Source organism: Anas platyrhynchos, chromosome 3 (genome assembly GCF_047663525.1).
Source record: "Anas platyrhynchos isolate ZD024472 breed Pekin duck chromosome 3, IASCAAS_PekinDuck_T2T, whole genome shotgun sequence".
Taxonomy (NCBI): domain Eukaryota; kingdom Metazoa; phylum Chordata; class Aves; order Anseriformes; family Anatidae; genus Anas; species Anas platyrhynchos.
In genome coordinates, this window is record NC_092589.1 from 21422167 (window position 1) to 21439672 (window position 17506).

General features: G+C 37.7%; 1 protein-coding gene across 9 annotated transcripts in view; it reads left to right on the top strand.

Moving 5' to 3' along the window:
- Positions 1–3974, top strand: part of KCNK2 (potassium two pore domain channel subfamily K member 2) — a 134910-nt gene extending 130936 nt beyond the window's left edge. For 8 of the 9 annotated variants that reach the window (XM_038177254.2, XM_038177255.2, XM_072035511.1 and 5 more), the window contains one exon: positions 1722–3974. In XM_038177254.2, the coding sequence (XP_038033182.1) occupies positions 1722–2045 (324 nt within the window). In that variant the 3' untranslated portion in view covers positions 2046–3974. The remainder of the gene's footprint in view (positions 1–1721) is intronic. The other variant, XM_038177258.2, reaches the window with a different exon arrangement.
- The last annotated feature ends 13532 nt before the right edge of the window (positions 3975–17506 follow it).

Here is a 17506-nt window from a genome sequence, read left to right on the forward strand (position 1 = left end):
GCATGAATAAGCCTTTGGCCACTTTTCTCTGCTAGCTTACCCCCCCGTATTTCTCTTTGTTAATTTTTATTTGATTTCTGTGCTTGCCAAGTCCAAGCTTACTTGCCAATGATTGAAATTCTGGACTGAGCAGTACCAATTAGACTAATTTATTTAAGTGGGTTAATTCTTCTAAAATGCCTTGCTTTGGAGTTATATTTATCAGCAGTCTATCTTCCCTATGCTATACCTTCCAATTAATAAGCTGCCCACAGAGACAAGATTTAAAGAAAAACAATCTATTTCCTTAGCCCTTATAACAAGATAATCTCCTCAAAATGTGCCTCCTTTAATTACCTATATAACTTGATATTGTAATGGTGCTTTGGTTGAAATACAAGAGCAAAAATATAAATAGCATATAAATTACAAGGCCATAGTTCACCTCAGACTGTTATAGGGGTAAGCTGCCAAGTCTGTCTCATGATCTGTCCAAGGATGATGAGGGTAATCTGAGTCTGTGCTGCCTCCCTCAGCAGTAGTCTCAGAGTTTGAGCTTATAGGATTTTTCCCAATACTGAAACACAGAAATGGTGGAAAGGAAACTTAAAGGGTAAAAAAAAAAATAAAAAAAATAAAATGGTAGTTTTGATGAAAGTTTAATGAAAAATTGGTAGTTTTTAATGATAGTGCCTGTTATATTGACAGGCTCTATAGAAAAGATACATAGAGTGAGGGAACAGGATGTAAGTGTGTGGCAGGGATGTACATGCACAGAGTCACAGAATAGTTTGGGTTGGAAGGGACCTTAAAGACCATCCAGTTCTGACCTGCTGCCATGGGCAGGGACACCTCACACTAGAGCAGATTACTCAAATGTATACATACATGAAAAGATAATGGTTGTGCAAACCTAGCACCTTGCAACCAAGCCAACTTGTCTGGAGATCTGTGCACGAGAAGGGAAATGCCACCCTCCAGCTGTATGGTAACTGTACCACAGCCCCGTGTGCTGACTGGCGGCCTCCATTTACTCTGGGTGTAAATGGTGACAGCTCCAGGAGTCCCACACTGCCATTGTGTGTGAGTTGTTTTAGCATATCACTTCAGAGGAGTCGGGGTGGTAAGCAGACATGTTGCTGACATGAAGCTGTCACTGTACTGGCACTGTGTTCAAGCAAGCAAAAAAAAAAAAAAAAACCAACAAACAAAGAGAATACCAGCAGCTGATGCTTTCATTTATAAAAGCTTTTCTGTCTAAATTTAGAAAATTCTTTGCCAAGTCTCCTAGGGATCTTTCTGCAGACAGTAGAAGTGCTCATAAATAACCCTGCACCCTGGTAGCAATACATAGCACAGCCTGGATTGCTGGGATTTCAGCATCCCCTGACCAGCTGGATACTGTGCAGCTGCCAGGGCTCCAGAGCATCTTGTTGTTCTTTGCTGCCTATAATTCAATAACAAACTTCAGCAGAAAATACATATATATATATATATATATATTTAATGTATTATTTTTTTTTTTTTTTAGAATTGCTGTTAACTCTTCCCAGTGCATCATTTTTTCTTGTTTAGTTGCTGTCAATAAAGAAACAAGTCTGTGGGATGAGAAATCTGTACCAACTGCAGCAGCTCTGCCAGCCCAGAGACACATTGGGCTCACCGGGCTTTCAAGCCTACATGGTCTTTAATGTGCTTAGCCAGGTTATGCTTTTTTTTTTTTCTTCTCATTTTTGCTGCAGGTAGGGGAATTCAGAGCCCATGCTGCGGAGTGGACGGCCAATGTCACCGCAGAGTTCAAAGAAACGCGAAGGCGTCTCAGTGTGGAGATCTACGACAAGTTCCAGCGGGCTACCTCCATCAAAAGAAAGCTCTCCGCTGAACTTGCTGTCAACCACAATCAAGATCTGACTCCTTGCAAGAGAACCCTGTCAGTCAACCATCTCACCAGTGAGAAGGACATCTTGCCAGCTCTTACAAAGACGGACAGCATTTATATGAATGGTTTGACACCGCACTGTGCAGCAGAAGAGATAGCCGTTATTGAAAATATTAAGCAGCTGTGACTTTGGATCCCACCCCATGAGAAGCTCTTGGCTTAGACTAGCCATATACCTTTTTTTCTCCACCCTGTCAATGATCAAAGCTAATAGCATTTTATATGTGTGCATGAGTTCCACAGAAACTACAGTCCCAAGTTACCATCACATCTCTTCAAAGACACAAAGATGAATGGCACTTCTGTTATCAAAAGATGCTGGAACAAGCAACGTCTTCTGCCTTTATCTGCCCAGACTGTTTTTCACTTCTCCTAACGTGCCATATGGCCTAAAGAATGAATCACACTTGTTTATGGTAACAATGTAGCTTTGAGGGATCAGTCCTTAAAATTTCAGGGTCTACCTTACTGAGCCTAGGAATGGACCATATATGGACTACAACACATTTGTAAATGGCAAGAAATTCTTATGCAGCCTTTTACCTAAGAAATTTTTGTCAGTGCCTTATCTTTTGAAGAACCAGAACCTCTACACTTCCTGTATGGTTTTTGTTTGTGTGTTTTTTTTCTTTTTTTTTTTTTTTTTGAGAAGTGTATTTCCTTTGAGCTTTCATTCTTCCTGAAATGATGGTGTTTTAAAGGTGTCTGTATTGAAGATACCAACCAGCATCAATGAATGCCAAAACTCAACAATCATCAAATGATGTTCTTAGCTCCAAATTTAAAGGCACTGCAGTCTCAGAAGTTTCAAACATGTCCCCCAGAAGCATTTTGTTTTACTCAGGTCCAGATGATACTTGTTCACACTGACTTGTAGAATTTGCAGACCCTATTTGGTCTTTTTTCAAGCAGTGTTTTTCAAGCAGTTTTTTCTCTGTGTCAGATGTACCAAAAAAATAAAAATAAATAAATCTGCAGCTTATCAATCACTAAGTTATTTGGTGGCTGACAAGCAAATAAATATGGCTTTTTTAAGGAGAGGCAGGATAGGCTTTTAATTGCTGTATTCTAATAACCACATTCAGAAAACAATGCAGAAAAAAAAGTGTTTTTTAAGAAGCATAAACCTTCTGCCAGATATTTGCTCTGTGACGATGATTCTTAACTTCCTCTTTAAGTCAAGTCGCACCAGATGCCATATGATATTTTACACAGGAATCCTGCTGGAGTGCTTTCCTGAATGTCACACTGTACAGTGGCTGTCTGTGCCGGAGCTGTGACTAACGTGGGAATGCAATCGAAACTGGTATCACTGTGACTTTGTACATTTCAAAAAGAGATGGCTCTGAATATAAGTGCAGGCATGAAGAAGAGCTGATAAATAGCACAACCTGAATACTGATGATTGTTCGGAAAGGGTAGGCTGACAAGAAGCAGATCTAAACCAGACTCTGGGTTTTGTTTACTGGTTTTAAGAAAACACGTTAACTTTGATTTTACGTCCTCTATTTTGCTTATAGGTGTACATGAGATTCAGAAGAAATGCAGGATGGAATGGATAATTTTACATTCTTTTCTTATGTTAGTCTATTGTAACCTGGCTGTACATAAAATGAATTGAACAGGCCTTAAAGAATAATTTAGGCTCTGTGAAAATTAAAACAAAACAAACAAAAAAAAATCAAAAAAAGCAAAACACAAAAACAAGGCTTTGCTGATTGGGCATGATTCAAGTGGCAAATCTTACAGCATCTCTGACCATTAGATAACATGCAAGATATGAATGTTAATGTTTTTGGATGCTTAGCTTGTTTTCTAATAAATATAAGTTAATATGTAAATTCAGTCAATTCAGTGTAAATATCAGTCAGTTAACATTTACAGAGAGTACGCTTTTAAAATTTAAGAAGTTCCATGAAACAGCACCGAGCAATGCTCTTATAACAAAGACCCTTGTCTCCCCAGCACAGTGTTCTGAATGTCCACATGGCAAGAGTTCATCTTGCCATGTATAAACTGTGAATTGTAATGAAAAATAAAGTTTTTATTAAAATAAGTTTTTCTGAATCTCCTGCTTGCTATAACTGGAATGCTGAGAAATCATTTGTGAAACTGATTTTGTGTTTTCACTGGTTAGAGTATAGCAGTTTGCCACCTTCTTTAATTTAAGCTGGTTTAGCAATAAAGGCTTGACTCATCCAGCACAGGAATATATTTTTTTCTTGATATTAAAAATAATGCTCTTTGGATGCTGTACCCAATCTTGTGTTTCTTTCTGTTTTGTTCAAAAACTTGGGAGGATGAAGTTTATTCTGTCACATGCTATGGAGCTGCTGGTGATCTCTGTCTGTTCACTGATGGAGATGCGGGATGCTGTGCTGGTGGTAGCCTTGTGCAGAGGTGTGTGAACCAGCAGCCCTATGGGCAGTAACCTGCCACACCAGAATAGTCATTCCAGCAGTGGATGATTTATGGTGACCTCTCTATGTTTTGGCCAAGCAATCATTGACTTGCAGCTGTGTGGTGGTAAGTAAAGACTAAAGAGTGCTATTTTATTAAATTGTTCCAATCTGATTTGGATGGGATATCTCAGTGCCTTTTGGAGGGACTGGTAATGTTCAATGTTTACCGTCTTTGAAAGCAGATGTGATATCTTTATAAGGGTGCCGAGGCACAGGAACAGGCTTCCCAGAAAAGCTGTGGATGCCCCATCCCTGGAGCTGTTTAAGGCCAGGCTGGATGGGGCTTTGGGCAACCTGGTCTAATGGAAAGTGTCCCTGCCAATGGCGGGAGGATTGGAACTGGATGGGCTTTAAGGTCCCTTCCAATGCAAACCAAGCTTAAGTCCTTGGATCAATCTTACTAGTTTGTATGAATTTACCAACCTATAGCAGTGAGTGCCTACATGGTTTCTTTAATTTTAAAGAAACTTTCAGTCATTTCAAGACCTGCTGAAAAGACTATATTGTTTCAAGAATTTATGACAATATTATTAATACTGTGGATATGTGTTAAATCCATCAAGCATTTCTTTGTCTTGATTCTTGCATGTGATTTCTGGGAAAAGAACCCTTGTTAATTTATAAGACTTTTTTTTTTTTCTTTCTTTCTTTTTCTTTTTTTTTTTTTTTTTTTAACTTCAGTATTTGATCTAAAATATCCAACCTTATAAAAGATTTGTCTGTTTGGAACAGTATATTAACAAATAAAATCCTTAACTCATAAGATTAATAACTGAAGAAGAAAAGATGCAACAGTCCAGCTGGGGTAAGTAGGTAGAGTCATCACAGGTCTAGAGCCATTAGTTTTATTCCAAAATCTTTTTCTCCCTCTCCAAGTACAGTGATAGATCTGCTAAGGATGGTTAAGTGAAATTACAAAACTTCATGATATACATGAAGATCTTTCTTTTTGGTCCTGTAAGAGCAAACTTTTGAATTAAAACCCCATGCCTTTCGTGTCTCTGGAAATCCCGTGTAGCTCTTCTTTCCATACCAAATGTGGAGCAACAAAAACAGGAATTAAGACTTCATGAAATTCAACTTAGCCTCCTTCCTCTCACACATGTGATATTTTGAGACTATTGGGATGCTTGTTACTTAAGTAAGTTTCTTAAAATGGTATTTCAGTTTGGTAAAAGTTTATTTTCTCTTTAACTGCCAAGCAAATACCATAAATACAGATGCTGAAAAAATAGTTTGAATGATAGATAAGTTCTAGCACATACCTATATGTAAAGGCACATTTGCCACCTAACAAAATAGTTTATTTCTCAATGTTAGAAGAAACATTAATAAAAATTATCTGTAATCTGTTGGAGAAGTAGCTAATCTGTATTGGTGGTTGTTGCCTATGTTCAGCCTTGCATAATAATATATATATATTTTTTAATTCTCTGTTGTACTTTGTATCCTCGGACAAAGTATCCAAATTGTCTACTTTGGTCAAAGCCTCAATTCTTCATTAGCCCCGCATAGGAGGCAGGGAGACTGAGACTGAGTCACAGAGAATGTTCTATGCCCCATCCTTGCTTGAGTACCATGGGAAGAGCTTATTTTTGCATTTTTTTTTTTTTTTTTTAAAACTCTGGGCTGGCTGTCCCCCTTTTCCAATATTTAGGCACCCTTGTCCCCTGAGTTGCAAACAGCCTGAAAGGGTCAAAGCCAGAAGCTCAGTGAACCTTGTGAAGCCGTGCCTTTCTCTCTTCACTCCTTCCTGAATTATTTTTTGACGCAACAGGAGGAAAGCTGGGGAGTAACACAGGAACCCACAGAAGTGCTAAACCTCCAAAGGGACCAGGCTTGAACTGGAATGGACCTTCCTTAGGTCACTAAACAAACTGTGAGACAGGACGGCAGATGGGAGAAAATCTGGCTTGTGTGTTTGAGTTCTTGCTCTTCCCACATCATTTCTACACCAGTGATCTCTAAACAGGAATACAACATGTCCAGTAGAAGAAGAAATGGAAAGCTGCTCTACTTAGTCAACCCTACATGCTCATGACAAGTCTACATATGTATATAATTTTATTTCCAGTGAAGGAAATTTTCCTGTCAGGGAAACTACATATAATGTCGAAATACAGCAGTAATATTTCTAATAAATTACTGTCATACAGTTATGGGGTAATTACCTTTTATTTCCTACCTTGCAGTGTTGTTTGAAAGGAAAGGTTTTTATATATTTAAAAAATATATACATTTTACATGAATTTGTCAAAGTTAAGGTAATTATTTTGTCATAGAAATGCATGTAAGATTTTTGGTTTGTGCTGCCCTGCAGACTTTAAAAAAACAAAACAAACAGCACAACCTTCCTGTGAATGCTGTGTTCCATTTGGGAAAAATAGAGAAGATGCTGATTTACTGTTATGAGAAATAAAAAGCTGTTGGGCTACTCATAGATAACAAAAATGTCACCTCTTAATTTGAACGAGCATTCTGTACTTTGCCAAATTGTTACAATTGTAAGGAGCCTGTGTAAGAATCAGTTATAACAAGTTTATTGCACTTTAAAAACTTGGAACACTTCAATTCTAAGCCATTGATAATTATGCATTCACAAACTTTCAGAGGATTATGTTGAATAAGTTTATGAACAGGTACTTCAGTTATTGCAGATCATTTTTTTCCTTATATAAACAGCTGATATATTAGCTTATACAGCTTTTTATTCTGGACCCATGTACCTGTGCTTTCAATGTTCATCAACGTTGTATAATCTTAAATTGACTAAAAAATCCACTTTGGTAAATTCAATATTGTTTCATGTTAAATTAGAGTTTTGACAATGTAGCTCAATTTAATATCAGTATCTTAGAAAAACAATAGACATCACATATTTTCATGAATTATAGCACTCTACATTTGTGATATAATAATTTTTTTTTTTTTTTTGCCTGTTCTAAATGTTTCTGAATGTTCAGCTGTTTTTCTGGTCTAGCTGATATAGACAGATAATTACAGAGAAAACAACTAATCTCTGGTTTGTAAATAATACAGTATGACTAGGCTACCAGTATTAGATTTCTTTATGACTGAGTTTGGGATAATAGTTTGTGTTCTGTCTCCACTGTTGCTAATTATTGTTAGTAGGATTCATTGAACACTGCACATACTATCTTTTTTTTTTTTTCTTTTCTGTGAATACCACAAGAATGAATATGAATTATTCATATTATTATGAATACCCTCACTGAGAAACTCCTTGAGATGGATTTACTTTATTAACCCCAGTTATTAATTCTAGCTAATGCCCAAGAATATACAGTCAGATTTTCATCCTCCAGAGGAAGGTACGTGATATGCCTATGTACTATTTGTCATAAGTAATAAATAATAATATACTTCAGAAGATGAGCTGCATCCTGAAATGACTTCTTCAATAGCAGTTTAATGATAGTTCTTAATTTTTTTTCTTTTATTATTAATTTGATTCTTCAAATAAAACTGTGAGGACTGAGAAGTTTTTCTGGAGAAAGCATCTTTCACATTAAGTATAATTTAGTCTACTTTAGCTCCAGGGAGACAGAGACTAACTTTGCTGGATGACTAGAAATATGAATCTATTTGTTAATAATTTTCTCATGGGAACATGAGAGAATCCTGTTGGATCTGCCTTTCATACTAGTCACAAATCTGCTCTCATTTTATACGGATTTTGCATTTTATCTAGGAAAGAAGTATTGTATTCAGTACTCATGCATACTAAAGTAGTGTGATGTCATTCCTAAAGGATTTTGTTTGTTTTGTGTTGTTTCCTCCCCCCAAGATCTTGATTTTGTTCAAAGTTTCTCTTTATTTCCTACCATAATAAATGAGCTGATAGATGAGTACCAAATCCAGCAGGGATATCTGAGTATTACTGGAATGTAATACTTTGAAAGGGACAAATATGGGATGTATGTGTTCACACGAAGCAGAGTGTATCACTGCAGTGGACAATTCCTGATTGAAGCCCACTAGATCTGACAGAAAACATGATCAAGGAAAGTTCTACTTTAGCATGGCCATATGGCATGGCGTATCCTTCTGCCTAATGTATAGCGCATTTAGAATACTTTATGTCACCTGTGCCTGCTCTGTAGCAGGAGAGAGGAAATTTTACAACTGCAAAGGCACTGTATTGTACAGCTGGCCAGGATATTAGCCTAAGAGTCACAGTCTAGGCCCTTCTGGACTGCAGAATGAAGAGCCATAAAGTCTGAATGCTTTTTTTTTTTTTAATAGAGAATACCTCAGTGGTTTGTAGTGAAAGGAGGATTAAAAATTAGGCTCCACTGCGAAAAGTTGAAGTGGGAGTAATATGTCATGTACTATTGTGCACTTTATAAAGTGGAGGTGGTACAAGCACAAAGACCTTTTCATTTCCCAGTGTCCTTAGAGACTCTCAGAAGAGAGGCAGAGTGCAGTCTGCATTATATCAGCTTACTCTTGCTCTTCTGCAACACTTTTGCAAGCTCTGAATGTGCACTGGCTATGAATGTATTACACCCTTCTGGGTGCCAGCTAACTAACAAAGACCGGGTATCTTGAAAGGGGACAAACTTCTTCTCTTAGTCATACCCTACAGGTAGAGTAATAAGAGAAATTTTACCTTTTCAATATAAAGCCCTTTGAACAGAGTTTTGTGTACAGATAGTATTTTGAAAAAATCAGACTCCCATCTGCTCTGTCAAGACCAGAACAGAAGCTGCAGTTTTGTTTTATCACTGCAGCTGTATGCTGCTTGTGAGCTTGGCCTGTCTTAACATGCAACAGTTTAGTGCAAAATTAGCAATAGAAGTTGTATGTATTTTCTAGTTGTGTAGGCTGAAAATATCAGAAAACAGTTCTTTAGAAACTAATAAAGAGAAAATTCCTCTAAACTCTCACTGCTGCTTGGTGATCTCAGAAGCAAAGTTTAGTTAGGCCTAAAATGAGTTTTTATTGACAACATAGAAGGATTACATTCCTGCATTCACACATCAGTTTATACTCTGCTAACCTCAATGATGTTTTTCCATACTTGCTGTTGTCTAACAGAGCCTACCACAAAGAGTAAAGGATTACAATGTAGAATATGTAGGGCATGTAACTACAGAGCATACCATAAAGCCTTCTTCTTTTTCATTACAAATCCAAACCCAGTTACTCTGTACTGAAAAAATGAATGCAGAAATGCATAACTACATGTAGATACAAAGATATGTCAGGGTACTTTCCTTTCATTCTTTCTTTTAATTTTGTTTTTGTTTGTCTGTAGACTATAGTTGCTTCATGCATTTTTACATTTTCTAGTTACACCTTGCATAATAAACATAACTCATTGAAACAAATTAATGTACTGTGTGACTCTTGTTTGCACATTTCTGATCCTATTAGAAAAGAATAACACAATATCAATGCAAGTGGAAAGGTTTATTTATGTAAGAAACATATAAGGAACTGTAAAGTTGTACTAAGCACCTGTTTTTTTTTTTTTGTTTTGTTTTTTGTTTTGTTTTGTGTTTTGTTTTGTTTGTTTTTTTTCTTCTTTAATATACAAGAAATATTGAAAAAATATGTTGCTGTGGATCTTGTGGCATTGCATGGTGCACGAAGAGGACAATACAATCATGTGCAGCTCCATGGGTTGCCTTTTCCTGCAGCGCTTCAGGCAGTGGTTGGGATTGCATGCAACCTAAATAAAGCTGTTTTGCCATCTATTCCAGTTTTTCAGTTTGTCTGCCTGCCAGTATGGTAACTCTGCAGCTAAAATTACTTTGAAGTTACAGAAAACTGGCCTGAAAGGATCTGGGGGCAGCTGCAGGGATTACACCATGTTTTCCAGAGTTTATAATCCACTTGTGCTATTAGGGAGCTGTGCAGGAGAAGTAGTTTGATAATTGAAATATATAATCACTGCAAATATATAGCTTGGGTTGAAAGTGTTTGCGAGCCTCTCTGAGAGAAATAAACCAAAAATGAGTTCAAACTAGCAGGGACAATTCTCAGGATAGTAATTATGTCAGGAGCTTCTGATGATCAGTCTGTGCTCTGTCTGTGCTCTGTATCTGAGCTATATTTGAAGTGAGTGATCCTTAAAGCAAATCCAGAGCATTACAAATCAAGATTCTCTGCCCTTTTCATCTCACTTTCTATCCTTCCATCATCTTACAGATGATGTGAAAAGGCAGAACTAAAAACCATTAGCCTGAAAAATCATTAGCCACAGAATCACTTCAACAATTTGGAAGAATTCCTTCTTCCTCGGTCTTTTCTGGCAATGTTCCACAGCTGTGATGCTGTCATTTCTCTCTCCCCCTCACTTTATTTTTTTTTTGTTGTTTTGTTTTACTATTATTATTTTAATATTTGTTGTGTTGTACAGCAGTTAAAGAGGGGTCTGTGAATTATTAGGTTTCTTTGCTCTGTTCCAGTTCATGGCTGATTCAGAGAGCAGTAATAAGAAACTCTTTAGTGTAGTTTAGTATATTGGGATGTGTTAACACATATTGGGATGTGTAACACATATATATTAACTATAGTTAACACATATTGGGATGTGTCTTTGAAAATAAAAGAAAGTGTCTGGAACACCTTACACAGAAAGCTTTCTGCATTGTCTTTTGTTTCCTCTTTGCTGCTATTAGTGCCATGTTCATAGCACTTGCTTCCCCTCGTGATTCAGAGAAGTAAATCTTTTTTAATTGTACGATATTAAAAATTGCTGTGTATTTGTGGATTAGGATAATACTTTAATTCTCAACCAATGCATATTAGTGGGAATAATTTGTGGCTATGTAATGAATAAATAGGATCGCTGTAGTGATAAGTACAGAAACCACAGATAATATGTTAATTTTGTTTGTCATGTTAATTTGAGAGCACTTTAAACATCTGTCAAGTCACTGTAATGACAAGCATGTAAAATAAGAACCAGCACTTGGGGTCTGGCCTTCTCCCCAGAAAAGAGCTGCTGGATTACCAAAACTTCATAGTGCTAAGCTGTAAAGCAGTGCTCATTAAATGTCACAATTTACTAAAAATAGGCAGCCCTTAGAGTACAGACTCTTGGAGAGACTATAAAGAGGAATAGGCTTTAGACCTACATTGCAAGCTGTAACAATGGTTACAATGGTTACCTCCTTATTCCCTTTCACGCCAGATGACAAGAATTATTAATTTACTAAGAGCTATGCTGCCAAATTTCAGCAAAACACTGGATATGGAGCCACTTTGATAAATGAGGTAGCCAGATTCTAGATATGCTTCAGAGGTTCTGTTCCTGAGAAATCTGAATACAGGGGCAGGTACATGAAATGGGAAAAGATACAAGAGAAAGTATAAAAGGAAAGCTTTTTTTTGAGCATTGTTACCAAGACTCAGAAGCCCAGGAGGCAGTCTTTTTTTTTTTTTTTCATCAAACGAACTGTCACCGGAGGAAATGTAAATAAGCCTGCTTCCCTTAAGAAGGCTTTTAAAGGGATGTCCTTCCATCTGTGCAGGGTATCAGGCCACAGTCTCACCTCTGTACCTCTTTGACTAACTGTCCCCCAGTCCCCTCCCAAAGTATGGCAAAAGAGGATAGTTCTATCCAAAAGAGCTGAAGGATCGGACAAGAAAACAAATACGATGTGTGGAGATAATTTCAGTGCTGTGTGCCTCCCTACGTTTCTAAGCTTTAGATGCAGTGTATTGTTTAAGTGCCTGTTCAAACATTTTTTTAAATCCCCTTCTTGAAATTATACTTCAGTCTAGCTCCTGAATAGAGGCAACACACACACAAAGTTTTCTTGTAGCTTCTCATTTGCTTGTCCTGTTTAACCTCATATATAACTATTACTACTGCTTAGGCTCCTACAACTCCCAGGGTAATATTACCTTTAGAAAAAAGTGAGAGACCAGGACATCACAGGAGAGGGCTTGCTTTAAATCAACCAGAAGTCTCGGTTCTCTATTCACAAAGGCACAATTTTTTTTTTTGCAGTGAGGGGGGGCTTATTAAAAATGCAATTAACTGTAATGATATTGCTAATATGCCCAAATGTTCATTCATCTTAGCACTTGAGGCTACAAAATCAAGTCACTCACATTGACTGCATGTTTACTGGCAGAAGCTACGCAGCAGTAACATTGGCAAAGGAATTAAGTACACCAGAGCTAATGTAAAATGGAAATGGAGCCCTGGCTATACGAAATGTGCTGCTATTCTAACACACCAGAAGAAGGACCCACCTTTTTTAATGTGACACAGAAGGCATTTCCTTCAAATTGTAATGGGGAAAACTGACATTCCCTATTTTGCAGAGCAGCCAAACCTTCTGAAGCTGTATTTCCACCAAGAGTACCTGTCTCATCTTTGTCAGTCTTGTCTTATCCCAGCTGAAGGAGTACAGATAGGCTGGCAGATGAAGGTACAACTGTATGTTTTGTTTTGTTTTGTTTTGTTTTTTAATAAATTGAGCTATGAAAAAGAAGTTAATTAAAGGGGAAACAGCTTCACCTTCTGCCTCCTGTGATGTCAGGTGGCCTGAAGATCTTGTCACAAGCTTCAAGCCACAGAACAATGGTCACAGGCCATGGTAGCACTTTTCTAAATGGAAACAAAATGTACCGAAAGAATGTTTTTTAAGGCAATCTTCATACATATAAGATCTGCTGAGGAAAGGGCACGATATAGATACATTTTGGTTTGTGAATTATGTGGAGATTATGTGAGCACAAGAGACGAGCTTGGTATATCATGGGGAGGGATTGATCCATTTTGCCTTGCCCCATTTTTGAGTGACCTCCGTGCAGCTGAATTCTTTCTTTGTTTAAATAATCCTACCGACTACCACTATTTGTTTGCTGTAGAACAAAATTAGCATGCATTTATATAACTTTTAGCCCTCAGCTTTATTATATTACAGAAGTTTCTTTCTAATTCATAAGACCTCAAGTTTAAAATACCAAGCTTGACATGAAAATATATGAAATAGCAGAGAATGAGAACAGGCAGAGATTTCTGATCAAATGAGTGAATGCTGAGCTTCTCAGCTAACATGAAAGACTAATTTCTGAGGTGATTCTTAATAATTGATGCCTTCATTTGGTATAGCTCAGAAATTTAGGTCCAATAAAGAATTTATGTACCTAAAAATAGACAACACAGAACTTATTTCCCATAATTTTGTCCCCATATAGAGACACCGAACCCTGTGCATGTGATTGAGGCCCTGGAGCAACACAGCAAGTTTCTCAGATCAGCAGACGATCATCACCTCAGCCTCCCCACAATTTGCAGGGCTGTATGTGACTCTGCTAATGATGCCGGGGCCATAGCAGGGGAGCTGAGCTCTCTTCTGCCATTTGATAGAAAGCAACAGGATTTGCTAACCTACAAGCTGCAGTTTCCTTCATCTCCATTTTGACTCTTCCTGTCTAGATGCAGTTAAAAAAGGGAAATTTTGGAAATAAATGCAAGTGTTATAAAGATCTGAGGATGCTAAGATGTGCTTCTTCCCAGTCCTTGAGCTAATGTTACCAAAGGTTTGTTTTGTTTTGTTCTTCCCAAAGCACTTAGCAGGACCCTTTGATGTGTAGTCAGAGAAGGTGAAGCAGATTCTGGTAGCAGCCCTTTTTATACAATGGCTCTTACCCAGCAGCTCTCTGGGAAATTGAACTTCCTTTGCTGGAGGGGATAAGTTCACATGTCCCTGAAGAGCAGCTGAACTGTGGGGCAACAGGTCAGGCTGTCAAAATAGGATTTTTACTCCTCCTGTTTGAAACTGTACTGGTGTGCAGCACATTGTGGAGGCAAGGAGATGAAAGCTCAGTAGTTCAGGTGCTGGTTAGTCCTACAAAGCTGAGCCCTTTTGCTGACCCACATAATGCAAGGTGATGGGGAGACAATCTGTTTTGGGGATGGATTATAGCAGCCAGCTCAGTGGACTTCCAGCCTGGGAGAGGTCTCTGGGTACTAGTCTGAGTCAGGCTGCTTCCAAAACATAGCCCAACTCCAGAAACCTGGGACCTCACTGTTGAACTTCTCAGGAAAGGACCCTGGTGGCTGAGGGGAGCAAAGGACGTCATTGGGCCTGGGCCCCACCTGAGTCCTTTGGTTTTTTACTTTTTGATAAATTTTAGAGCTGCTGTGAAAACAAGGTAGGAGAGAAAGAGGTTTCTCTGAAGTAGCCAGACCAAAATGATTTGGCCAAGCCTTCTGGTTGAAGAGGTTTTGTGATCTGCAGCAGGATGTGGCTGTGGCCTCATCAGCCTCTGCCCCTGGCAGCTGTGGTGGTGGAGGTGTTATCAGGTGCTGATAAGGCCTCCTAGGTGAATGGGCTGCATGGGGAGTTGTCAGTATGCTTCCTACAACTGTAGTATTCCTGGAGAGCTGTAAAAAATATCCCACTGACGTTTTGTAAGCAAGATGATGAGTTCAGTGGCCATCATACTGCAGAGAAAGAAGTCAAGGAGCAGTAGCACGTGAATCAAATGCATAAAAGGAAAGAAAATTAGCTGTGCAAAATCAGATGAGTTGCCTGTTTCACTGCTTCACATTTGCTATGTTGACAGTTTACTAGAAAAATGCTTTGTCAAGTTTATTGCTGAAGGCTATTTAATCAGTAAGGTTTTTTTTTTTTTTTTTTTTTTCCCAAACATAACTGAGAGCGCAAAACAACTATCAGTGTGCAACTTGCTTCTGTCTTTCAGAAGAGCAGTCAAGCAAGCCCACATTTTAGTAAAGAAAGAAGAAAGGTCGCATGCAAGCTAACTTTCCTTCAAGTTTCCCTTCTTTTTGGCCTTTTCTATTCTATTTTGTCTTTGATCCATAAAGATAGATTCAACTGCACTGATGCAGCTTGAAGAGTGATACCTAAAAATATGTAATCATTCCCAGTTTTATTCCTCTTTCTGTTTGTGTGTTTTGCTTTATTAAAAATAAAACCTAAAAATTGTGCATCTGCCAGATGCTCATGAGGTCAATGCAATGTCTTCCTCTTTGTGCTCAGTATAAATACACTTTCCTTCCCTCTTTGTTTTAGCTCATTTTAATGACTCTTAGGGGCATAAAATATCTGTCCAAGAGTAAGTTGTCACCAGTCAAGAGAAGTGATAAAAGCTGATGTCCCTGATTCTCTGTCACATGCAAGTGATCCTGGTCAGACTGCTTGGTCAAGCATGTCTTAGTGTTTGTGGGAATACGTGTCTGGGATTGAGAGTGAATGAAATCTACAACAGAGTGTAAGTGACCAAGATCTACTTAGAGAGATGGTAAATAAAGAGCATCTTCCCTATTTCTGAAATCCTGTGCTGAGTTTTGTTACAGTATTGTTCCTATGTGGCTAATAAGCTCTCTAGTCTATGCAAGACAAATTGGACATTGCCAGCAACTAAGCAATAATTTAAAAGTTTCTTAGATTCAACTTGTTGATATTTACTTGAATCAAGGCTGCAGTGTCTCCACTGAGTCCTAGGAAGTGTTCATTGGTCTGAAATACCTCAGGTGATAGAGCATCACTTCTTTGAAATGTTTGCTTTGTGCAATGCTACTTTAGCAGGAAATTGACTGGGACAAGGACTGAAAAAAATAATTTAGAGCACCTTCTGTGAAAATTTAGAAGGTGGTCTGATAATCTCAAAAACATGAAGTTAAAAGGTGCTACAGGATTTCTGTCACTATGAAGTCAGGCATTGTTCTCTGTTGCAAACTGATGGGAGAATACACCCTCTGACATTAAGCTTCTATTCATCAGTGCCTAATTCTGGAAAACACAGCAAGTACGTCAATGAAGGCAGCTAGTTGGTGAGATGATAGCATGACTGGGACTCTGTAATGGCTCATAAAGGTTTTGAAGCCATGGAAATAAAGCTGTGTAAGTGTCTGGTAAATGAAAGCTGTCTCTCTGGAAAACAAAGTCAAAGCTCTGCAGACAACTGAAGTTGTCTATTAGACTATTAGACTATTTGGTTATATAGAGATTAGTTGTGGAGTGCCATGAATTTAATTCATGCCTGATACTTGAATACCCTTATTTGCAAATCCAGAAACAGAGCAGGTTAAACAACAAAACCTGAATTTTCAAGTCAGCAATTTTGAGCTTCTATCTAATAATCAGCTTCTCTTGGTAGTGATTAACTTTATGAGAATTGTGGGAGCACCTGCTTCTGCACCTGGGCTTGAAAGCTGAAAACAAAGACAGACCAGTTGTAGTGCTTCATAGATAAAAGGATGAGATGATGGCTTTCTTAGTGATTCTAAGCAATAGGTAGTGTTAGAGCACTAAAAGATGGAAGTATTACAGTGGATAAATGTATAACAGTGTATTTGCATTGTTTATTTCCAGTTGTAATCTTGCTATTAACGATGAATGAAAGGGGAGTGGGTAGAGAATGTTGCTAAGATTTTACCTTTGAAACACCAATTCTCTGTTCTGTTGACTTTGGATTATTTTTGAGATTGATTTTAACGGATTAAAAATAAACCAATCTCCAGGACAGCTCTGAAGAGTGGTAGGACATTAAAGATAAATTATTTTGTCAAGAGGAAAGGACAAAAAGAGGAAACAACACCAGCATAATGGGCAATATGGTCTCAATAACAGTACAGCTCTGAAAGGAACTACAACAGTTTTAAGTGTATTTGCTGTTGAGAAATACTAATGTTGGCTAGAAATTAATGTAACCAAACCACTGAGAGAGGGTAATTGTAGTATAATAAGAAAAATGCAACAATATGATAACAGGCCAGGATTTGAAGGAACCATTAGATTTTCAGCAAGTAGCCAGTCTTCAGAAATGTAGTTTTATATAGTTTCATTTCTAGCATCAGTGAAAATAAAATTATTGAAATTTCCAGTAAATAACATACTCTTTGATGTGTTCACTTTCTAAATTATGACCAAATTATAATTCATCTGTATAATCTAAAGCTTGTCAGAATTTCATCCAAATTTAGTTTTTCTTTTAAACTCTAGAATAATTGTCCTGTTAGACTCACTACAAGTAACAATAAAATCTGCAAACCTATTCAGCTTTCTGCTCTCCTGGTGCTCTAAGTCTGGTTTCCAATTTTGGATCTTATTAGCTTAAGCAGGCAAGTCAGTAGGAATTAAATGTGAGATCAGTTACACGCTGCATT